The 22,921-nt window shown below is 51.7% G+C and overlaps 2 protein-coding genes across 10 annotated transcripts in view; one reads left to right on the top strand and one right to left on the bottom strand.

Moving 5' to 3' along the window:
* The first annotated feature begins 929 nt into the window (after window positions 1–929).
* Window positions 930–12,893, top strand: TMEM184A (transmembrane protein 184A). Of its 5 annotated transcripts, none has more exons than XM_064726055.1 (9): window positions 930–1,088; window positions 4,367–4,591; window positions 5,217–5,382; window positions 6,188–6,278; window positions 6,366–6,441; window positions 6,982–7,073; window positions 7,488–7,657; window positions 7,757–7,954; window positions 8,379–12,893. In XM_064726055.1, exons 2-9 carry the CDS (start codon window positions 4,367–4,369, stop codon window positions 8,627–8,629), a joined length of 1,269 nt encoding a protein of 422 aa, XP_064582125.1. In that variant the 5' UTR covers window positions 930–1,088; the 3' UTR covers window positions 8,630–12,893. The 5 variants fall into 5 exon arrangements, with proteins under 5 accessions (XP_064582125.1, XP_064582124.1, XP_064582128.1 ...); XM_064726054.1 differs by lacking the exon at window positions 930–1,088 and adding an exon at window positions 1,353–1,453; XM_064726058.1 differs by lacking the exon at window positions 930–1,088 and adding an exon at window positions 1,902–1,999.
* Window positions 12,894–12,988: 95 nt separating this feature from the next.
* The window catches only part of MAFK (MAF bZIP transcription factor K), a 14,162-nt gene continuing 4,229 nt past the window's right edge, over window positions 12,989–22,921 (bottom strand). For 4 of the 5 annotated variants that reach the window (XM_064726059.1, XM_064726063.1, XM_064726064.1 and 1 more), the window contains exons 2-3: window positions 18,992–19,071; window positions 12,989–17,826 (exon numbers count right to left, since the gene is read on the bottom strand). In XM_064726059.1, the coding sequence (XP_064582129.1) occupies window positions 17,392–17,826; window positions 18,992–19,027 (471 nt within the window). In that variant the 5' untranslated portion in view covers window positions 19,028–19,071 and the 3' untranslated portion in view covers window positions 12,989–17,391. Of the gene's footprint in view, window positions 17,827–18,991; window positions 19,072–19,999; window positions 20,178–22,921 lie in introns of those variants that run through there. The other variant, XM_064726062.1, reaches the window with a different exon arrangement.

The following is a 22,921-nucleotide window of genomic DNA, read 5'->3' as shown; positions in this document are numbered from 1 at the left end:
ACTTTTGTCACTTATGAACTTGACAGCACAGACGGAGGCCAGGTCTTGGATTCTGGGCAGGGAGGAGTTGTGCTAAGACCAGTTGGTACAGCAGAATCAGCACAGAGCCTGTGCCTGCCCCACCATGGTGATCCAGCTGCCAGGTCATTCTGCTGCTAAAAAATCCCCTAGAAGCAGAAAAGCAGAAAATGGATTTTGAAAGCACGCTTTTCTCTGAAGTAAGAGTTATTTACAGCATTTAAAGGGATTATGAGAAATGAAACTCTTTTAAAAATACGTTCAAACACTGCAGGCTTCCAGCTGCCCTTGACAAGAAACTTCATCTAAAAATAATTTTCTAAACTGTGCTTCCAAGAATCAAAGATTCGCATCTGTCAGAGCTATAAATTTTTCCTCTTTTACACTTCCCTTTTTTTTGTCTAGGAAGGCTGAGAGAGACATGTGGAATTAGTTATTGTCAATTTTGGTTTGCTAGTAGGGATTCTCTCCTGACACAAAACTGAGGCTCTTACTGTGTCCATAGCTCCAGCAGCTTGAGGAGAACATGCATGAATCAGCAAATTGGATGGAAATTGCATCTTCCACTGTGGTGATACAGTGGCATACCACTGCTGAGCCCCAAAGAACTGAGTGTTACTGCCTAAAAGCCAGGCACAAGTTAAGTACCCTCATTTCCTGGCTGTGTATGTGCCACCTGGTCTGCATAGGACAGTGGGTCAGGAAAGGTCATGGAAACCTCTCTGATTTGATGCTCAGAGCCAGGACAGACTTACCTTGCTGCCTTTCCACGTGCCATAAATTAGAGCACGAGCAATTGGTCCTTCGACTTTGCTCCTCTCTGCTGCACAATAAACCAAAGGGAAGGCCTGCTCAAACAACAGGCACAAGGTGCCACCAGCTGCCTGCCTTTTAGTCATCGCTCTCCTCCGGGTGGGGATTAATTCCCGGTTGAGGGAAAGCTGCCTCTGCCACCCAGGCAGAGCTCTAGCCCTCGTCGTGTGCTGGGCGGGGGGCAGCGGCGTCGGGCCGCGGCTTTCCATCCGTGTTTGCTTTCCGGGCGTGGGTGCCGAGCACGGCGGACTGGAAAGGTAAGTTGAGTGGCTTTTCTGCGGGAGACAAAGCCCGACCTGCTGCTCCAACTCCCGCGGGGCCCGGGGCGCAGGGAGGGCGCTGGCACGGTGAGCCGGGCACAGGCAGGGGGTGCGGGTAAGGTAAGCGGGGCACCGGCGAGCCCGGGGCACAGCAAGAGCCACTGGTGGGAAAAGTGGGGTGCTGGTGGGAGCCGGGAGCAGCGAGGGTAAGTGGGGCAGTGGCAGGGCCCGCGGCCAGCAGGCGGGCAGGGCTGGGACGGTGTCCGGAGGAGGAGTCTGCAGCGGTGCAGGTGGAGGAGGGCACGGGGGATGCAGAGGCAGGTGCACGGCAGCCAGACTCCCTCCCGGAGCAGCCCCAAAGGGTGAGTGGGGCCCTGGGGGGTGCACAGCAGCTGGGGGAAACGCCACAAATCGGGGTTGACCCAGCCATTGGTTCTGAGCACCTGTGGGAGCCGCTGGGAGGGCAGAGCCGCCGCTAAGAGCCCTGTGCCTGCGTCATCCACTCCTGCAGATGGGCTTCAGAGAGGGCTCGATGCTGCCCTGCCGCGATTTGTAGCTGTGTGCTGTAGGTCCTTCCCCCTGAGTGGCCTGATGGTGGTGTGGAGAGGCTGGTCCCGTGAATAAGCCGAGTGTCCTGGCTTTTTCTGACAGCAATCAGGAGGAAAGGCATGCCTCCTCCTCTGCTGGGGCTAAGCCTGGATGCTCCCCTCCCCGGGATGTGGGTCAGGGATCTCAGAGGTGCTGCTGGGGGGCTGCGAGGGCTCACCTTTCCCTGCTGAATTGCTTCTCCCCACAGGGAGCAGCCACTGAGGTGGGGATTTGTCCTAAGTGCTACAGGACACAGGGAGGGATGTGAGCTGGGAGTCTGGGCTCTGGCAGCCTGCAGATGGAGAGGAATCCCTGGCAAGGTGAAAAGCCCCATTTGCAGGTGGCCTCCCTGAACACAAGCTTCGCTGCTCAGTTTCTTTTCATTTCTCACTTAGCATCTCTAATATCCCAGCGAGTGCATGTAACAGGTAGACACTGTATGGCAGCTACCTGCAAGGTGTCTGAAAACAGATTGGATATGGCTCAGTCCCATCGAGGAGCTGAATTTTGCAGCTGGTATTATTCCCGGTGTCTCCTTGCCGCCTTTGTTTTGGAAGCAAATGGCTCTCTAACTGCATTGAATGGCCTGACTACCTTGCACGGCCGGGATCTAATTACCTGTGGAGCTGGGAGCCCTGTCTGTGAGCGGCACCGAGGCTTTTGCTTTTAATGACTTGTTCTGCAATGTTCAGAGTGTGACAATGTCGGGGAGGCTGCCAGCACTGGCTGTCGGTGCCACTGTGCGATGGCTGGGAAAGTTAATAGGAGATGGGATATCTTGGGCCAAGCATCTGTGGTTGAAAACAGAATAAATGGATCTAGTGAAGAGCACAGCTCTCTGCCGTGTCTTGGGGAGTAAGCTGGATCATTTAAAAAGTGACTAGAAAATACAGCTAGAAAGAGTGAGCTTTCAAGAGTGAGCTTTTCAAGAGTGAGCTTTCCTGCTCTGTCATGATGCTCTGGCAGAGGCAAAGTGTGGCCCAATGCAGCCATTTACCCCAGCCAGCAGCAGGGCAGCTCCCAGAAAGAGTGAGGAGTGATTGGGGAACGAGGCACAGCTGGGCTCTTATCTCCTTCCCTGTGCCACAGCTATCTCCGTCCTCCTGTTAATGTTTACAAGGCAGGTCCGGCAGCATCCAAGTCTGTCCAAAGACCAGCTCCCGCCCCGGCTTTCCCGGGATCCTTTTTCTGCTGGCCGGGGCAGGAGCACAGGCCGGTGTCAGGGAGGAGGAGCGGGCTCCCTGCGGGCTGTGTAACACTATCGGCCGCGCTGCTGTCCCAGCTCCAGCCCCGCTCCCCCTCTCGCAGCGCAGGTACTCGGGGTGAGCTGCTGGGGCCCCGCCAGCTGCTGCCCGGGCATCTCCGCTTACACCGACTCTGCCAGAGCCGGGGAAAGGTATTTTTAGTGCTGTTGATCTGACACCAGCTGGGTTTGCTCTCCTGTGAGGTTGGGGCTCGGTGAGAGGGCAGAACAGGGAGCCGCAGGGTCAGCTCTTGCTTTGGTTTGTTTTCAGCGTTTAATTGGACCGAGGTCATTCCCTACCACTCTTATCTGTGGCAGATATTTTTGTGCTTCTCTCCTGTTCACGCTTACAGTTTTACTCCAGGCGATAGTTACCCAGCAGCTAAAATATTTGTTTATTAACAATGCACTGAGAAGCATCTGTATTGTTAAGAGTTCAGCTTGTAGGTTGTTGGGTTTTTAAACCACTATTGTTATTCTTGGGGAAAAAGCAGCCTTCCATAGATTAACAGAAAGAAAACCCAAACATGGCAGTTTATGCATCTGTTGGCCTTGAGATATGAAGCTGCCCTATAAATAATTGCTTATTATTAGGTTGGTCCTTGCTGTCTGTAACCACAGGGTACACGGTGTCCGTATGCCCAGCCACCCTGTGCACCAGGAATGCTCAGTGCCTTGGGGCAGCCAGCTTTGAGGAGCACACAGCAAGCAGGGAGATGCCATAGCTCTGCCTCTGGCATGGCAGGCTTGCTCCCCTGTGCTTAATTTGGGTGCAGGAGGAACTGCTGGCTGTCCTTCAGGTCTTGGGCTTGGCACTACTGGCACAGTGACACCCCCACAATCCCAAAATAACTGGGTGAAGAATGTGGGTGACACCAAATGTCTGGTTTCTTGGGCAGCCCCAGGCTTTCCCCCAGTAGGTCACACAGGATAAAAGGAGCCAAATTTGGAGGAGGGGGGACTTGGTGTTTCCTAGGCTCCCAAGGAAGATGACACAAATGTCCTGATGGCTTGTTGGTAAGGGACTCTTTATTATCCTGGGTGAGGGATTGGTTTAACCCTTAAGTGTCTGGTTTTTGATGGAAAAGGGTCCTGAGCCACAAGTGTGAACTTACAGGGGTGCAAATATGGACAGATCATTCCCTTTCAAGTGAGAGTGATTCCTGAGAAAGCAAGGAGCAAAGCTGGGAAGGAGAAGAAGTGTGTCTTTTGGGAGACATGGGAACTGCATAGACCTCCTCAGGGAAAAGAGGGTCTGCTCCTGAAGGATATTTGCATTTTCCTGCTGGGAGAAGCAGATCATGGCAAAGGGGCTGGTTTGGGTGAAGGACACCTTGGGGAGGAGATAAACCTCTCAGGAGGTTTGTACATGCTGTGTGGGCTGGGAAATCTGCTGGGACCTTCCCTGTCCTGCACCACTCCCCTTCCCTCTCCCTCCCTGCAGATGAGTAATGCCACACGTGCTGTGCCCTCTCCCGTGGCACCTGGCACGCTGGAGCCTGGCACAGCAGCCAGGCTGGCCTCAGCCCCACCATTCTCAGCTGTTGCCCTGCTCACGGCTGCCCACAACACCTCCCAGGAGGGCCAGCAGCTTTTCCTGACCACCACAGCAGCACAGGTCATCTCTGGCATCTTCGTGTGGTCAGCACTCATCGTCACCTTCCACCAGGTATGGGCTGCAGCAGAGGTGGGGCTCAGCACAGGGGTTGACATGAGAGAAAATTATTGATTGCCCCCAAGTCCATTGCAAATTACTCAGCTCTGGGTAAGTATTTCTTCCTGTTGCTGCCCAGAGGTGATATCTCTGCCGTCAGGAGCCTGGTGCTGGCAGCTCATAAGGATGGACTTTGCCCACACCCTCCCCAGGTGGTTGCCAGAGCCAGGAGAGGCTGCAGGGCATTGGCACTGCCCAGAGACAACACCCAGTGGGGCATTTGGGGTGGTTGGGGTGCCCAGCACCAGCTGCCTTGAGGCATCTCCTGGTTTAGGGGGCTGTGCAGGTCTGTGCTGCTGAAGGCAGCCCTGGGACAAGCAGCTGTCTCCAAGCACTGGGATGGGGCTGCACAGGGGAGGGTACATTCCTCACACAGCCCAGGGAAGGAACCTCATTTCCAGGTTTTCATGCAGGGGGTGAGCCCAGGGAGTGGGATGGAGCCTGTTGTGTGTGTTCTCTGTGGTGGAAGGCTGGCAGAGCTCTCACCCTAGAGAGGAGGGTTAGCACAGCACCCCTGTGCCTTGGGGGTTTCCATCCTGACCTCTGTCAGCCACAACTCTGCATGCTGGGCACTCTGCAGATCTACACGCACCTGAGGAATTACACCATCCCCAAGGAGCAGCGCTACATCATCCGCATCCTCTTCATCGTGCCTGTCTACGCCTTCGACTCCTGGCTCAGCCTCCTCCTCCTCGGCAGCCACCAGTACTACGTCTACTTCGACTCAGTACGGGACTGCTACGAAGGTGTGCACAGCATCTGCTCAGCACAGAGGCTGAAGGCAAAGCAGGGTTCTCATCCTGCTGACCTGTCTCTGGAGCACCTTGGGTTGTGAAGTACCAAATCTCCATTGCTTTCACTTCCCACTCTCCCTTCCTCCATGAAGAAGTTTTCCCTTTCCTTCTCTGTTGGCAGCAGGGAGGGGATGCCCTACACACAAACACGAGCTGGTGCCTTTCAGACACAGGCTTGGAGGGACCCCAGCACCACATTCCTGGGAAAGAGGTTTTCTGTGAGGTAGAAGTACAGCTTCTCTAAAACACGAGGCAGATACACCCAAGAAACTGGGCAGTTGGGGTGTGTTGAAGTGCAAAGGAAACTTGTCAGGGTTAAGGATGTTTTGCTTCCTCGGTCCATTTGGGTATTTGCATTACTTCAGGTTTGGTGTATATGAAAAATAAGTGGTGGGCACGTCCCGGAAAACTGTTCAGGACTTGCTGCTTGCTGGCCACCAGCCATTTGTGCTGTCCCTTAGCAATTTTGAGGTATTTCCATGCAGATGGTCCCTGGATAGACTGTGTGTGCCCAGAGGAGCTGCTGTGTCTGTAATGAACTCTGTGCATGTAGTGCAATGTGTCTGACTCCCCTTGGAAGTCAGATAGATTTGACCTGCTGCTCCTCTCCCTGGGCTCCCACCCACCAGCATCCCAAATCTTGATGCAGTGCCAGGTTGGATGAGGAAACACCTGAGCAGGAAGAAATGTGAGATGAAACAACCCCCTCCAGGACTTCCATCAGTCCTGCTGATCCTGTCTGCCCTTGCCTTGGCAGCTTTTGTGATTTACAGCTTCCTGAGCCTGTGCTTTGAGTACCTCGGCGGGGAGAGCACCATCATGACAGAGATCCGAGGGAAGCCCATTGCGTAAGTCCCAGCATCCTGTGAGTTCCTCCTCCACCCACTTTCCCCACCCAGCACCCCCTATGGCATCCCCTCTCCTTCTGCTTCCAGGTCCAGCTGCTTTTATGGCACCTGCTGCCTTCAGGGTATGTCCTACTCCATCGGGTTCCTGCGCTTCTGCAAGCAGGTGGGTACCCCAAGGGGATCATTGACTCCACTTCCCTCAGATGAGGGCTCTCTGGGAGGCAGGTTCCTTCCCCACTGCCCTGCCAAGGGGGCTTAGCTTCATTATTCACTTAAAATGCTGTATTTGGAGGCTTTTTATCTCTGAGGGAGGCAGGTCACCAGCTTCCTGGCACCTGGCCAGCAGCAAGGCTGCTTGCTGTCCTTGCCTCTGACTCACTGCTGAGTCAGGGTCTCCTCCCACTGCAGAGCTCAGATTGCCATCTCTGTCCAGTCCCAGGTTAGCCTAGATGCTGTCTCACTCCCCAGGACTGCACTGTGGGCTGAATCCTGTCACCTGTCTGTCCCCTCTGGTCCCCCACCTTGGACTGGCTATGCTGCCTTTTGAGAGCTGCCTTCTGGAAACCCCACTCCCTCACATGTGCAGACCTTGTGCTGGTTCATATTTCACCCCAGAGCACTGCTCTCTCCTCTGTGTGTGTCCCTGGAGCAGAGGGGTGGGATGTTCTGCTGCCTGTGGTACATTGTGTCTCCCCCCATGCAGGCCACGCTGCAGTTCTGCATTGTGAAACCCCTCATGGCAATTGTCACCATCATCCTGCAGGCATTTGGGAAGTACCACGATGGAGATTTCAAGTGAGGATGCTGGGTGGGGCTGGGGGGGTGGATGGGAGATGATGGATCCCTGTTCCATCACCAGTGTGTCCTGCCAGTCTCCCCAGGAAGCTGCTCCATGGATAGCGAGAGCACTGTGAGCCCAAAGTGCTGGGGAAGAGAGACTCACTGCCTCCAAACAATAAAGGGACAAAACTCCTCTGAGCCATAATAAATAAAATAATAAATAAAAAAATTAATAAAATGAGGTCCCACCAGCAGAGGAGAAGCTGTTACCTCTGCCCTGCTCCCCCTCCTGGGCTGTGTTCTCCCCCACAGCAAAGCTATGCACCCTCCCCTTCCCCATTTGATCTCTCTTTGGCCCCAGCTGCACTTTCTTGCTCCCCACAGCCCAGGGCAGCAGCCCTCTCTCTCTCTTTCTCTCTTTGTCTGCAGTGTCCACAGTGGATATCTCTACATCACCATCATCTACAACTTCTCTGTCAGCCTGGCCCTTTATGCCCTTTTCCTCTTCTACTTTGCCACCATGGACCTGCTGCGCCCGTTTGAGCCAGTCCTCAAGTTCATCACCATCAAGGCTGTCATCTTCCTCTCCTTCTGGCAAGGTGGGTCCCACCATGGACACCCAGGGCTTCTCCTCCCATAGCCCCACCTGGATCAGGGGTGCAGGAGCAGAAATTATCCCTATCCCTTCCCCCACACAGGGACACTGCTGGCAATCCTGGAGAAATGTGGGGTGATCCCTGAAGTTCAGATCATCGATGGGAAGGAGGTGGGAGCTGGGACAGTGGCTGCTGGCTACCAGAACTTCATCATCTGCATTGAAATGTTCTTCGCTTCCATTGCCCTGCGCTACGCATTCACCTGCCACGTGTACAGGGAGAAGAAAGAAAACTCAACAGGTAACTCTTCCTCACTTCTTCCTTTCTGCAATGACTAAGGAAAGAGGAAACTTCCCTTACTTTATTAGTATCCATTACAAATGGGATGCTAAAAGCCACAAGAGGAATTTCTTTACCCTGTACTCCATGTATTTCTTCTCCCTCTTCCCTCATGACACCCACAAGCTAAAACAAGGGGGCAGGTAAGGAGACCTTGGTGTGGCTGGGCAGGATTAGGGGATGGTGGTATTACCCACATGCTCTTGGAGAGGATCTATCCTTTGGAACATGGAGCTGGGATTGCCTTCCTTCTCCTTGGAACCACAAGCTGACATGGCCCACAATGAGCCCCTGATCTCGAATTTCCAAGGAGAAGTGTCTTGGATCACTTGTGCTCATTCACTGTCTGCTGTCCCATCACCCTCCTCGTCTCCCTGTTTTGCAGCAAACCTCGCTCCGATGCAGAGCATCTCGAGTGGGCTGAAGGAGACCATCAGCCCCCAGGACATCGTGCAGGATGCCATCCACAACTTCTCACCTGCATACCAGCACTACACCCAGCAGTCCATGCAGGAGGCAGAGCGCAAAGCGCCGGGGGACAACGGGCACGTGGCCTCCAAGATAGATGGACAGAGCAGCAGGAAGAGCAAAAACATTGAAAAGAGAATGCTAATCCTGTCAGATGAGGAGCTGTAGGACATATCAGAAGAGACACTGACACTGAAGACGTTTTAACCCATGCAGAGGGGAGGTGTCTTGAGGCTGAGACAGCCTGGGCTAATCAGAATACTGAGAAGCCAGGAACTCTGTCCAAAAAGCCAGTCTCTCAAAGGGAAGATGCAATAACCCAGAAAAGGTTAAGTGAAATAGTGCCAGCTTCTGCTGTCCGGGTGAAGCTGTGTTGGACCCTGTGTTGCAGTCTGGGCTTTGCTGCCCCACTGCTGCTGTCTCTCTGCCAGCCCTGTGCCAATGCTGGGGGATGCCAGGCAGGGAGGGGAGCCAGGGTGCAGGACAGACCTGATGCCCTCACCCTCCTCCTACCTCCAAGCAGTGCTGAGGCCTGAGAGAAATGCTTTTCTCAGCACAGTTCTGCTCTAGTTTCTCCCAATTTGAGTAAAAAATGATCTCCAAGGGCTCCGTGGAGAAAACCAGCCCAGGAAGGTGACTTCGCTTCACCTCAAAACCCGGTAAAGGTTGAAAGACGTCATTCCTTATTTTTACATCTTTCCCCGTCTCCTTCTCACAGCAAAGCTTATAGAGATGTGCACAAGACTTTTACCATGGAGAAAGAGTAAGTCATCCTCTTCTCCCTCCAGATGTGGATGCAGCTGTCCAAGTAACTCCCCCGGGAGTGTGGCAGGACCTCACTGGGACTAAGCAGAGGTCTGCAGCTGCATTTCTGAGAGCTGCCAGTGACAGAAGTGCTTGTTTATGTCTAAACCAGCTTATCTCTGAATGGATCAGAAGTTAAAAGGGATTCCAGCTTTCTTATCAGAATCTTTATTAGGGAACCAGACTGTGACTGGTGGTGGTAGGAATTCACTTACTGGGAACTGTCTGTTCCTCCGAACCCTTCACCATTCCCCATCCCTGGGCTTTGCCTGACCTGTGGGAAGGCAAGCAGGAACTGAGCCCAGCTGGGTGACCATGGTGAAGGTAGAGAGGTGCTGAGGGATGTTACCACTTGGGGCAAGACCACAGGCAAGGGAAGACTGTGTATGGAGGGATGCTCTTTGTATCAATGGTGGTGAGCTCATATCCTTCTGTTAAGACTTCTTCTCCTTTCTTCCCCAATTTCTAGTCTAATTTCTATTCTCCTGTTAATGAGATGATCCCTGGGAATGAACTTAGGCACTGGTTGGGTAGTTGTCTGGGATGGTAGCTGGCTAGTGGAAGGGTGAAGGCAAATCTATAGCCTCAGATTTGCAATCATGTGGCAAACAAACCAATGGATAAGGCTTGGAGCCCTTTTAAACACAACTCAGAGAATTTGGATCTTTTTTTTCCCCTGCTCTTAAGCTGCAAAATGTAAATCACAACACAAAATTATTTATTTTTTTTTCTAATAAACAGCAATTTCTAGCACAGAGCAAGCAAGCATTTTCACTGAGCTCAGCAAGCAAAGCCCACGATCTGCCTGTTCCTGCTATAATGCTGATGCTCTTAAGCTTAACGTCCTCCCTGCCCCTCAGTGCTGGCCCAGCAGAAATACCTGCACACGCAGCATCCTGCACATTTTGGCATTCCTACAGGATTTGTGCTCATCTTTTTCACTCCACAAAGAACGTGTGTGTCTCCTGCTTTGTCTCCTTGCACAGCACCTCTTCCAACCCTCACTTAAGCTGGTTCAGAGGTGCTGGATCTGGTTTAGCTAAGCTAAGCCCAGATTCCAGCACCAACAAGACAAGCTCTGTTTATTATTATTATTATTGGAGAAATCTTACCATGCTATAGCCCAGACTCCACATGAGCAACCTATAGTTCAGCCAGTCCTGCAAGTCCCTCTGGTCCAAAGGAGCACTGCTCATACCTGCTCAGCCAGTGAGACTGCTGCCACTTTTCCTGCAAGGAGGTCCATAAACAAGAGCCAGATGCTGTGCACATCCAGGCATTCATCCAGGATCCTGCACAGCCTGGGAGCCAGACTGTCCTGCATAGAAAGTGCAGCCTCAGTACTCAGGGACAAGGCTGCTTGGCTTTGTAATGCAGCCAGCACAGAAGCAGGGACATCTCAGCTGAACATCTTGGTCTTCACCCCTCTGGGAGAGGACAGCCACAGCTGCAGGAACAGAGGCTGCTCTGGCTCCTGGGGCGAGGACAGACTGCAAAGGTGATGATGGCACATCTGCTGGTGCTCTCGCAGCCGCTGAGATAAAGACTTGCACAAGAACACAGCAAGAACCGTGGTTGTACTTCATTGCACAAATGATCGACTCCGGTGCATAATGGGCTGCCTCCACTGCTCTGCCAGCAGGTGCAATTCCCAATGCAGACAATAACATTTGCCTATTTATGTCAAGCCCTGATTACTGTATTATATGTAAAACAGATCTTTCTTGCAAGCCAAACAAGGGGGGAAAGAAAAAAAAAGAAAAGTCAGCTGTGACTCATGCAAGTCAGCAGTGTGATACCAGGCTGAAGGAGCCGTGCTGGGCTGGACACCAGCTGGCTGCCGCGACGGCAACAGCAGGCACCCTCCCTGCTCCAGCCTGGGCCTCCTGCTCGTCCTTCTTCTTGGAGAGGGGAGAGAGGCAAGAGCTGATGGCTCAGGCTGGGCGCTGTCACGGCCCTCAAAGCCTCAGGCTGTCAAAAGGCATCCATGGGGAACAGAAATGCCAGCGCTGATGTAGGCTGGACGCCGTCTCCTCGGCTCGCGCGTCTCCTCCACCTCCTCAACAAGGACACGGGGAAAGCTGGCGGCGAGCACACGGGTGACCTACACAGGAGCCTGCTGTGCCTGGAGCCACGCCAGCAGGCAGCCCGGGAGGAACAGGCGTCTCTCACTGCCAGCAGCAGGCTCCAGTGGTCGGCAGATTTGTTTTCCCGTTGTCGCCTGTCCTCGGGCTTTCCCCAAGGGCAAGGCTGTGCTGCAGCTATCGAATCTCCTGGTGTTTTTTGGGCTTGGATCAGGCAGGTTTACACCCCACTCATGTCAGGGATGATCATCACAGCAAGCCCTGCCTCTACACCTGCAGGAGCTGAGGCTGACCTCTCTAAAAGCAGAGGGGAAGGAAGGCAGCTGCTGGCACCACAGGAGAGGCAGCTCTCATGCATGGCTGCTCGCTGAGAGCACAGCACCCAGTCAGAGACAGACACTTCTTGTTTTGGGTGCTAGCACTCACCAACGAGTCCCTGAGCCCAGCTGCTGACAGGCACCAGACTGCCAGACCTGTGCCAGAGAGCAGGATTTGTGCTTTTGTCACCCTATTCACAGAGATCTTCTATGCTCCTCCCCTAAGCATGGTGAACATTGAGTTTCCTTTCACTTCTGAAGCTTCACCTGGCCCATTCCTGATCCCTTTTCCTCCTGAACTAATGCTTCTCCATCCCTCCAACAGTCACAAATGTCCCACCTCCCTGTCCCCTCTGTTGTCACCATCTCCTCACTGCAGTGACTCCAGGCAGGAGCCAAAGCAGCTGATGATGCTTTTTTTGCTCAGCACAGAGACTGCCATCACCCTCAGGCTTCATCCACGTGCTGCTCAGCCAAGCCTGCCTGGCCCCACCTAATGACCATCCATTACCTGCTGACACACAAAGCCTTCCAGCCCTGCTCCTCTTCACTTTACCCTACGTCTTAATTCCAGCTTTGGCCAACACACCCATCTGTCTCCAACCTACTGCCTCAACACAGGCCAAGTGTTTTACCCCCTTCAGCTGTTCCCTCAAGAATTTCTACCACTTGAAATAGGGAATTAAAGCCAACACAACCTCTGGAAGCTCACTGGCACAAGGTACCATAAAGCCCCAACAGGGAAAAGCAAAAAGATGAAGTATTGATGTAAGGGGTTAAAGCAGTTTATTCACAAGCAGTCACACAGGGAAACCATGAAGGGATATTTCACAACCCAAAGGAAGAGAGAGGAGTGTCTCTCTCCAGCCCTTCCAGACAGGTCGCAGTGTCTCCAAGCCACAAGTGGCTTTGCTCAGCATCACAACTACAGGCAGGTGCCTGCTGAGCTGTCAGTCCTGCTTGTGCTAACACAGACAGCCCCTGATTGTGCACAAAGAGAGCCCCTGGGTCAGGAACAGACACACGGTCTGAGCACGGCATCGACCTGACAAACAGCCTGGACAACAGCTGTCCCTGGAGCACATTCCAAGTGTCCCAAGAAAGCACCACAGCAAGGCTGAGATGGGCTCCAGGAGGTTGGGTCAGATGATTGCAAAAGCCCAAGCCGCCATCCCACTCGCCTTAGCCCAGCCTGCCTCCAAAAAACACATTGCTCACTGCGGCTGGGTGCTGCGCTGGGGACAGGCAGCAAAAAACCCGAGGAAAACACTCCATTGAAGATCAATTCAGGCTCCAAAACGCTGACCATAGACCAGGGCAAGTCTGAAACCAGAAAATGCTTTATTGGAAAGGTACAAAAAAACCAGTCACTGCAGCTAAATTTACAGCAATAAATTACGTTGTGGCTGTCAAGAGAAGTAATGGACACATACACAGGGCTATTCGCCTTACAAACAGGAATCCACATTGCTTGGTATATCAATAATTTATTTTATAATAAAAAAGCAGCACAAAAATAAATATTGAAATGAAATTACTGAGTAACCACAGAGGATAGAATGAGCTGGTGATAAAAAACAACTTAAAACAGAAGACTTCTATCATTAAAAAAATGAAAGCAAGTATCCACCATCTACGGAAACACCCCAGCAGACTGAAATACAGACGAAGGAAAACAAATCCACATTACAAAAGTTTTTCGGTTTTGTTTTGTTTCTTTTTTTTTTTTACCTTTTTTTTTCTTCTTTTTTTCCTTTTTTTTTTTTTTAAATAAAAACAATCATGACAATGAAGTTTAAATGATTTGAGAGAGAAAAAACTGCCACCTTCTCCTCCTCCCCGGGTCTGAGCCATCCCATGGCACAGCTCACATCCGCCCCAGCCCAGTGCCTCATCCCTCCCGCCGTCCCCAAGCTGCCCTGGCACCCAGGTCTCTGCACTTTGTGGTCTCCTCCTGGCAGATGGAGAACTGGGCAGGAGCAGAGACACTGCCTTGTTTCAAAGGGATCTGGAGCTGCCCTGGAGGGAAAGGTTCCCCACTCCCAACAGAGAGCACAGCAAACACGTCTACGAGAACAGAGGAGTCCCTTCCCGACGCCTTCGTCTTCTCCTGCCTCCCGCCCAGCCTCGCTTCCCGCGTCACACTGCGGATGGGGAGCAACCAAAGAAAGGCCAGGCCCAGGGGAGAGGATCCCAGCACCCAAAAATCAGAGCCCCCCTGAGCTCCTCCTCAGCAGGGTCGGGGGGACAAACTAAGAGGGGCAGGGAAGGGAGCCATCCAAAGTACTGCAGCAGAGAAGCGTGGGAGGCGCGGCCGTGGGACGCGTCCCACGCCACCAGCTCCCCGCTCGCCCTGGGTGTCAGGCTGGCAAGTGCAGGACGGAGAGAAAAAAAAAAACAAACAAAACAAAACAAAAAAAAAATTAAAACACAACAGAAACAAACCGAACCCCAGAGGAATGCAACGCGACAACCCCGAGCTGGAGGGCCCTCCAGGGAGGAGGGTGGAGGAGCTGAGTCTCCAACGCCATCGACAGCTTTCGGGTCATTCCTCCCTCCACGTTACCTTGCAATTCTGATCCCTCTGTGGAAGTTTAGCCAGGACATTTCATTCTCCTCCAGGTCACCACCCAGGGAGCCCTGGACTGGCAATTTCTTTTAATAAAGATTTACAGTATCAAACTTGGAAAAAAAATTATTTTTTTTCTTTTTTACGAAAAATCTGTACGATAAAATGTATATAATTATATATTTATATATATATTTCTCTCTCTTTAAATATTTCCACGTGGTCCTTATGGATATCCAATATGGATTACCTACCATGGCTATGGTATCAACAGCTTTAACAACACCCAGGCCTCTTGTTCTTTATCGAGTGACCAGAGATTTAAGTGCCTACCAGCACTAAACTAGCAATCACTTGGACAAGCCTTTGGCACCCTTCCAAGAACTGGAAAAAAAAGAAATACTTGGCCACAAGGGAAGTGCCACATAAAGATATGTTTCTCAACTCATTCCAACAGCAAGAAGACCCCAGGAACAAAGTTCAACCTCTGTCCCCTTCAGTGAGACAGGTCTGATTTCCCCGGAGGGGTGTCAAGGGCAGCCAGAGGGTGTTCCTATCTAGCCAGGAATGTTATGGAGCTCTGGAGCTGTTTTAAAGACTGGAAGCATTTGGGCATTTTCAAGTCAACTGGCCTTTTTCAATAAAGTTTTCATTTAAAGCCCCAACAGTGCCAGGAGTCTCCATTTTGCCTGTTTTTGGAGGCACCTGTATGGTCTGGGAAAGTGTCCAATGTCTGTGAGCTGGAGAACATGAGAGGACCAGGAAATGACCGTAACATCTTTCTCTTCCTCAGCTTCTGCTGTGGGAGTCAATAACTGGTACTGATACACAGGACATCGATCTGCCTGTTTGGAGATAGGGAGGGAATGGAGGAGAAATGAGGTAACACTAAGTGCCATCCAAACTCTACGTGTGTTGGAAAATCACTTGAAGGAAACTCCCTGCTCCCCTCCAAAACGTGTGGATCTGGCAGGGGGAGTGAGCCTGCAGGAAGCATTTTACTGACACCCTTTCTGGCTCAGTAAAGTCACGGATGTCGATGTTGGGGACTGAACGAGAACCAAGTCTGAGGTTTCTCTTTTCATTAACCTATTTCACAAAGGATCCTCCTGGGAAATCCAGAGACTCCGATGACAAGGTGAAAAAAAAAAGAAAAAGCAAGCTAACAACTTCTTCCAAAGACAAGTAGGGCTTCACTAAATTTCTACCAACTTACTGCCATTCAAGGCAAGACAAAGCCTCAAACAACAAATTATACTGGGTGTCAGATGCCAGTTCACTGTCCTCTTTCCAACAACGGTAGCACTTGATTATTCTCTTTCAGTCCAAACCACTTATGAATTCTCCGTGATCTTTGTTCCAGAGCCCAAAATCTCTAAGCTCTTCTCCTCACCTCAAAACCTCAGCAATCTCATTCTTTTCTCACCTGCATGACAACAGGCATCGTCCATTCCATAAGTCTCTGACCTGCCCTACAAAACACAGAATCCCTTCCCTTTCCTACTTCAAGAAGAAAAAAAAAACAACAACAAAACACACAAACACCAACATAGCTATTTTTTTTTTTACAGTGACCTGGAAACATTCATTGTTTCACCACTGCTGCGTGACAGCAGAATCTCTCCTTTCAGCTTCCCAAATCCTGCCCACTGCCAAGCCAGAAATCCCACTCCCAAACCACTGCTCAGAGCCAAACAAACGACTTCTCCATCCCAATTCTTCTGCCCCCTACACACACATTGATTTTCCATCCTGCCCTCATTATAACTCACCCACTTGCAAGAGAAAGCATCAAGTTTCAGGGTCACATTCACACAGGTTGTCTGAACACTGAGGGTTGTTCACCGTACTCTTTGGATCCCAAATCCAGCATCTGATGTGCTATGGAGAGGGAAAGACTCTTCCAAGCTCCCATCTGACCTCCCCACAGCCCTTTTCTGATCACCAAGGACTGGTGAGCACAGCTCTCCAGCTAAGGATGCTCATTGCTAACATACCAGTGCTTTTGTCAAAGAAGAGACTCTAAACTTCTCTCCTCCTGGCTGAATGCTATTGCCCTCTAGTTACACTTCAGTGCTTTAAAAACATCCTTCCAACATCCTCTGCACAAACCCCTCCTCGCAGTGCTGATCCCAGCAGAACTGTCCCACCTTCTCTCCCAGCCAATTCTGCCTCCACCAGTAATACATGCAGCATTTTTCCTCCTCATCCTCCCTTCTCCTCCTCACCACACTGCTCGTCACAGCATTGACTGTGCCTCCCTCCCTTCAGCTTCAGGTAACCCAGGAAAAAAAAAGCTGCTACTTCAAGACTGCGGATCATTTGGAAGAAATAAACTGCATAAATATACCCAAATCACAGGCACACCTTTGGGAAGGAGCTATCAGGAAACTTGGGCTTGGAATAAAGGAGGCTGCTATGTAGGTTTTTTTTTTACAGGCCACACAGGTAATGGGGCATATTAAAATATGTAAAATATATATTTTTCCATATTTTAACAGCATGGATTGAAAACAAAAGGTTATTCTTAATGGGTGTGGTCAGACCCAAGCATTTATCTCCATCATCCTCCCACTCCCATCCACTGTTAGCAGGATGAAATCAAACCCAAAAAGCCTATATTCCTGCCCTCATAATATCAGGTGGAAGTGGGGAAGGTAGGGGAGACCCTTCTTACAAGGAGTAGGAGGCCACTAAAGGAAACTCTTTTTCCCATACATTCATCTCACATGATGATTTCTACGGTCCATATGTTTCCTGGCTCTTGAGCATCATTCACGAAGACTCCGGAGGCTCCTCAGGTATCTTCTCCCAGCTGGAAAGCTGCACAGCTGAGAGGGGTTTGTGGAGGCAGAGGGAAGGAGGAAGCAGATCTTGCAATTTGTACTGCATACAGAGCTCAAATCCTGGACACGAGAGGTTGATGGAGCCACTGAGTCCAGACAGAAGCAGCCAGTTAAGTTCCCTTTGTAGGAACCCTTTGGGTTTGTTTGTTTTTCTCTTTTCTTTTTTTTTTTATATTCTTCTGTTTTTTTGCACTTTTGGAAGAGACTTCTTAAAATGCCAATTCTTGACGTGACCAAGGACTCCGGAACAATGCATAAGAGCCTTATCCCCTCCCCTCTGAAAGGCTGCTAGTTCCCCCCACCGAGGGCACTAGGAGGCTGCTGAAAAGGGCACAGAACTGGATGAGATTTCGGCTGATTTCACGATGGTGATGACACTGGTGGTGGCAACTTTGGTCGGGGTAATAGGCCCTCGCGCCACAGTACGAGCAAAGGTCTGGAGTGCTTCGTACTTGGAGCGCAAGGCATCCAGCTCTAGCTTCATGCTGCTGTTTTCTCTGGCCAGCTTCTCCACCTCTTGCTGCAGCTCAACCCGCTGCCTCTCGAGCTCCTCTTTCTGAGTCACACGCTTGATGCGGCAGCTGGCAGCGTAGCCCCGGTTCTTGAGCGTGCGCCTCCGCTGCTTCAGACGGATGACCTCCTCTTTGGTGAGACCCCTCAGGTGCTGGTTCAGCTCCCGTACGGACATTGACACGAGTTCATCATCACTCAGCACTGGGGCATTCTCTCCTGACTCCTCCTTTACCTGCAAACACCAACAGCACAGGGGTAGCAGCAAGGCGACGTGAGCGGACGGTCTGGGCAGCAGAAGGAGAAAAGGCCACCCCAACATGACATCCCTACCTGGGAAATACTCCTGATGGGCTGTGGAGAGCACAAACTCCACTAAAACATCTGGGTTAAACACGGCAGATATCTGAGCACTGAGCTGCAGTGGGTTTGGGTCACTCTCTTAGGTCACAGATCTTTACACACCCAATGTGAACCCAACAGCAAGATTTTCAAGGGGATAAATGTAAAGTCAGCTGAAGCCTTTTTTTGTGAAGTCCTTTGTCAGGACCTGGAATTCATAATGAATGCTAAAGATGACACCTTATCCCAGCATTATGCTGGGACACCAGTGCAGCAGAATAGCTGCCTCTGTGCAGGGCTTAATTCAGCATTTTGTGGTTTTTCGTTGAAGATTGCTCATTTGAGTTGTGAACAAAACCAGCCATGCTTGGCTTCAAGGACAGCCCGATTTGGTTTTGCTGGGGCACAGCATGTAGTAACTGAAGTTACATGAGAAAACCACCAAGGCCTTGCCCTTTCCTCAAGCACATTTGCCACCACCACTATTTTCAGAATCACAAAATTGTTTAGGCTGAAAAACACCTTCAATATCACTGAACACAGAACTTTTAGGACACCATCCTTTTGTCTTTTCAGAGACTGTAGGACATATGAAGAGCCAAAACACTAGAAAGAAATTTCAACCACGCATGAACAGCCCAGGCACAGACCACCACCAAGCTGGTATGTCTGAGGCATTTACTGTCTCATGGATCTGGGAGACACCAGCTGAAAAAGTCCCTTCCCCAGTGCCTCCCAGTCCTGAGAGTAAAAGTAGCTCATTGCCAAGACTCAGAGCACTGGTTTCAGGATGCTGCCAACACCTCCTGTAGTCAGAAGTCTCTTGGGAAGCTGCTGGGATATGCCAGCCTCCAAGCCATCCCAGAGACTTCAGGCCTCTTTCTGGGTAATGCCAGTATTCTCCTACCCTAACATTTCCTGTAGACAGTGGGAAATTGTACCAGCACCCATTTCTAAGAGTCTCTGGGAATGAAAAAGAACAGTCACGTACGAGCACAGCACAGCTCTGTGACAGCCTCCCCAGCCACCCAGCACCACCCACTCAGCCTCTTCCCTACCTTTAATGCCTTGTTCGGTTTGGGATTAGTCGTCATAACCTGAGCACAGTCTTCCGGACAAAACTGCTCAGAAATTGCAACTGGAAAAACAAAACAAGGTTTCCAGGTTAATCACAGAGACAAGGGCAGGATAAAAAACACCCAACACACAGCCCAAGCCCCCAAATCAACCACCATTAAAAGAAATAAGCAGACAGTTGTTTGAATCACTGGGATGGATTCAGATATCATTTACCCTATTCAGATAAGAGCAAGAGAAATTTGTGTTGACAAGTGCATTGCTTTTTAACAGCCAGACCTCGTATTTTGCTGTTAACCACACTAAGATGCAGCAGAGAAGACAGGGCAGGGAGGAAAGAAGGACACCCACATTCATCTGTAAACAAGAGTCACACTCAGCATCACGCACCACCTTGCCATGTGCCACCCCTTCCCAAGGGGAGAATGGAGCGTGGCCTCTGAGGCCCCGTCACTGGCTCACCTCCCTCTGGAGGCATCCCAGACGCTCCAAATGGCCTATTAGGGACTGAATTACGAGTTACCTCTGCTCATAAAAGGCACTGAAAAGCCACAAGACAACAACTCCCTTCATTCTCATTTTGATGATTATTAGCTCGGCTCCAAATTGAGCCAGCAACCCAGAGAGAAGCTGCCTGGTTTGTAACCTGCTTCCAGCGCTGTCCCCACCCAAAGGAGACGCCACCAGAAAACCCAAACAACAGAAACAAAAGCCCCCCCCAAAAACAAAGCCAGCAAGGAGTTCACCTCTCCCAACACACCAAGACTGTTCCTTCCCAATCCTCCAGCCCCAGACTGTAACAGCAGACCTGCTTGATGTTTCTAGTGACGTGGAGGCATGTCCATCCACAGCCAGCCTGTCCCCTGCCGTGACACTGCCCTTCACTCTCACCTTAGCCACGACTACACCCCTCCGACCAGCACCCTGCAGAAAATCCACCTGCCCACACCTCCACCAACCCCTTCACCCCGTGGTGCGATGGTACCTACCCCGGGAGAGGCACAGGCAGCCGTGCCACCATCACAGCCCCTGCTAAGGCTCCCCAGAGGGGAGGGGTGAGGCAGGTGCCCCCGACACAGGGCGGCTTCGAGGGCTGCGCACCCGCAGCACCGCAGAGCTCCTGTCTGGCGGGAGTCCTCTGCCTGCCCCCACCTTCTCCTGCCCAGCCCAAACCCTCCCCATTTCCACGTCTGCATCGTGTCACACATCCTAATCATTCATGAAAAATCCAGCCAAAGCATCCCAAGCATGATTCCCTTCTGATAGTTGCCATGGTGACCTTGGGAAAGTAGCCAACCCGGAGACAGTCGCCATGGAAACAGAGAAGCCCAAAAGCAATAATGACTTCAGGTCATGTCTGTGCAAAGACATCACGAGGTCGTCGGAGAGTAAACAAACTCATTCATATCTGCAAACAGGGGTGGCGGGATTTGGGGGGGTGCAAAGGTGGGGTGTGGGGACCAGTGGGAGCTGAGTGGGTGAAGGTGCTGGCTCAGCCCGTGCTGTTGTCACTTGAATTTTATCAGTCAAGGCACCTCATCATCACACGACTTACATAAAAATCAAGATGAAGAGCAGGAGGGGGGGAAAAAATAATCCTGTAATTGCAGAGCTGCAAGATACTATCCTAGATATTAGGGAGTGTATTTAGGCGCCTCCTCTATTTTTAAGCCTGAGACAGCACAGCTCTCCATGTCTGGAGGAGGGACAAGGACAGCCACACAGCACACAAGCCAAGATGCTCCGTGATGAATGGACCACTTACAGCAACTGGTGTGCGCTGCATTTTCTAGAGCATCAGCGAGTCCTTCCCTGCTCTCCTCCAGCACTGAGCCCCACCCCGGGCACACCTCCAGCCACAGCAGCCCCTTGTCTGGCCAGCACAGCAGGAATGGGCAGGGCACGGGGCAGGGGGGCGACTCCCAGCCCCCGACAGACGGAGATGCGCCCAACCTCTGTGTGCGCGCTCTCCAGAGCGGCATGTCCTGCGAGCACAGGCACCTCTCCAGCCCCCTTGCACCGTCCATCGCTTCCCCTCCACACCAGCATTTGCTGCCCACCCCTACCTCCCGGCCGGAGCCGCAGACGTAGGCACTGGCAGGCGGGGAGGAGGGAAGGAGAAAGCTCCTTGTGTTGGCCAGGAGGTCTCGGAGCTGAGGAGCGCAGAGGCGCTGCCAGTGCGGAGAGGAAAGGGCCGGCAGCCCCCTCCCTGCAGAGGCGCAGCCGGGCCGCAGGCAGTTGGTGCCATAGTTATGCAGTGAGTCACCAGCTGTTTACAGAGTTTGAGCGCTCACATTCCCACAGCATCAGAAACTCTTCCTTCCCTCGGCGGCATCCCCCCCTCCCGCGCCGCCCCCGTCCCTACAAGGGAAGGGGCGCACCGGCCGCTGGCCGCGCTGCGAACGCCGGAAAAGGAAAGGCAAAAAGGAGGGGGAGGCCAGCGAGAGCCCCGTCACACCCACCGAGCGCACAAAAAGCCTTTTGATCCTCACCCAGCGCGTCTTCAAAGCGTTTCGTGCGCCAGCCGATGGAAAAACTGAACGCGGCCGCTTGGCCGCGCGGAGATGGAAAGAAATGTAAAGTATCATGGAAAACAAGAGGCGAGGGGTGAGGTTGCCTCCAGTGGGGGTCAGCGTGAGGGCTCACCTGCCACCCTGAGCAATGCTCCAGCTCTGAGTGATGAAACCCTGCTGGTCACCTGTTGCTCCATGTCACCAAAGCAACAGCTCCTTACCCTGCACATTCCTCAGAGGACAGCACAGGCGCTTGGCTCGGAGTCTTCTGCTGCACACCTGTTTTCCCCCACACCAAAACACCTCGGATGCGCCAGCATCCCTCAGACATAGGCTGGGATCCATCCTACTGCACCAGGGGCCATCGCCAAAGCTGCTGCTGACACAGACTAACGAGGAGGTTCAAGGCACCATCAGGAATTGTGATGCCAGACCCTCTCAAAACAAGGGTGGGAGACTGTGGGCTGGCCTGACCCAAAGGGCAAGATTTCACAGAGCAAGTAGAAACACTCAAACATGCTCAAGTCAGATATGAGTGCAAGGGTGAGTCTTATCTCTGCACTAGGTGAAGGCACAGGTGTGGTCTGGGCTCCGCTCGAAACCGATACAGCAACACTCGCAATCCTCACCAGCAGTCCTCCAGAGCCTTGGGCCTCATCTCATCTACCAAATCCTTCCCATCAGGATTATTTGGGACTATTCAGCTACCAGCAAGAAGACACTAAAAATCAGCATGTCATCTCCCTTACATTTGTTACTTACAAAGCAAAACCCCGCAATGAAATCATAAACCACTCTGCAAACAAGTCATACCCAGCAGCGTTCCCTAAACATGCTGCACAGGGGTCTTCTGGGACCCTGCCTGCGATTTGATTATTAGAACCCTTTTAGTCTTTACCCTACTCCTGCCCTTCTTTCCTTAATTGCATTTGCTGCATCACATCTAAAATTAGGAGCTCAGCTTTTTGGAACAAGGACCGCGCCACATCCCTGCTCTGTAAGCAGTACGACACATTCCGAATGCCACATCAATAAAGCAGCAAGTAGTATTACACCAACTGTGAGGGGAAAAAGCTTTTCCAGAGCTGCTCCACGCTCGTATTTACAGCAAGTGTTTTGACTGTGGGTTACATAAAGAGCCCTTGTAATTCTGCAATAAAGTTACCCATTGACAGCCTTGCCAACGCCCTCTCCCTCTCTCAGACAGCTCCTGTGCCTCCTGCAGCATCCTCCCAAAAACCTGGAAGTCTCCAGCTGACATCCTAAGTCTGACAGTCTCAGCTTAGAGCATCTAGAGATCTCAGTTCCTTTGCTTTGAAAGGGAAAGGCAGCAGAAAGCCTGACTCAGGCAGAGGTAGGACAGAGCTTTCCACACAAGGCTTGCAATTAAGAAAGAAA

The sequence above is a fragment of the Zonotrichia leucophrys genome, chromosome 14, assembly GCF_028769735.1.
Source record: "Zonotrichia leucophrys gambelii isolate GWCS_2022_RI chromosome 14, RI_Zleu_2.0, whole genome shotgun sequence".
Lineage (NCBI taxonomy): Eukaryota > Metazoa > Chordata > Aves > Passeriformes > Passerellidae > Zonotrichia > Zonotrichia leucophrys.
The sequence above is the reverse complement of the archived record's forward strand: the minus strand, read 5'-3'. Positions and strand labels throughout refer to the sequence as shown.

Excerpts from the sequence above, each read along its gene's own strand:
- TMEM184A (XM_064726055.1), top strand. The coding sequence starts at position 4,367 with ATGAGTAATGCCACACGTGCTGTGCCCTCTCCCGTGGCACCTGGCACG. Across the intron at positions 4,592-5,216 it reads TCATCGTCACCTTCCACCAG|ATCTACACGCACCTGAGGAA; the intron begins GTATGGGCTGCA and ends GGCACTCTGCAG. Across the intron at positions 7,955-8,378 it reads GAAGAAAGAAAACTCAACAG|CAAACCTCGCTCCGATGCAG; the intron begins GTAACTCTTCCT and ends CCTGTTTTGCAG.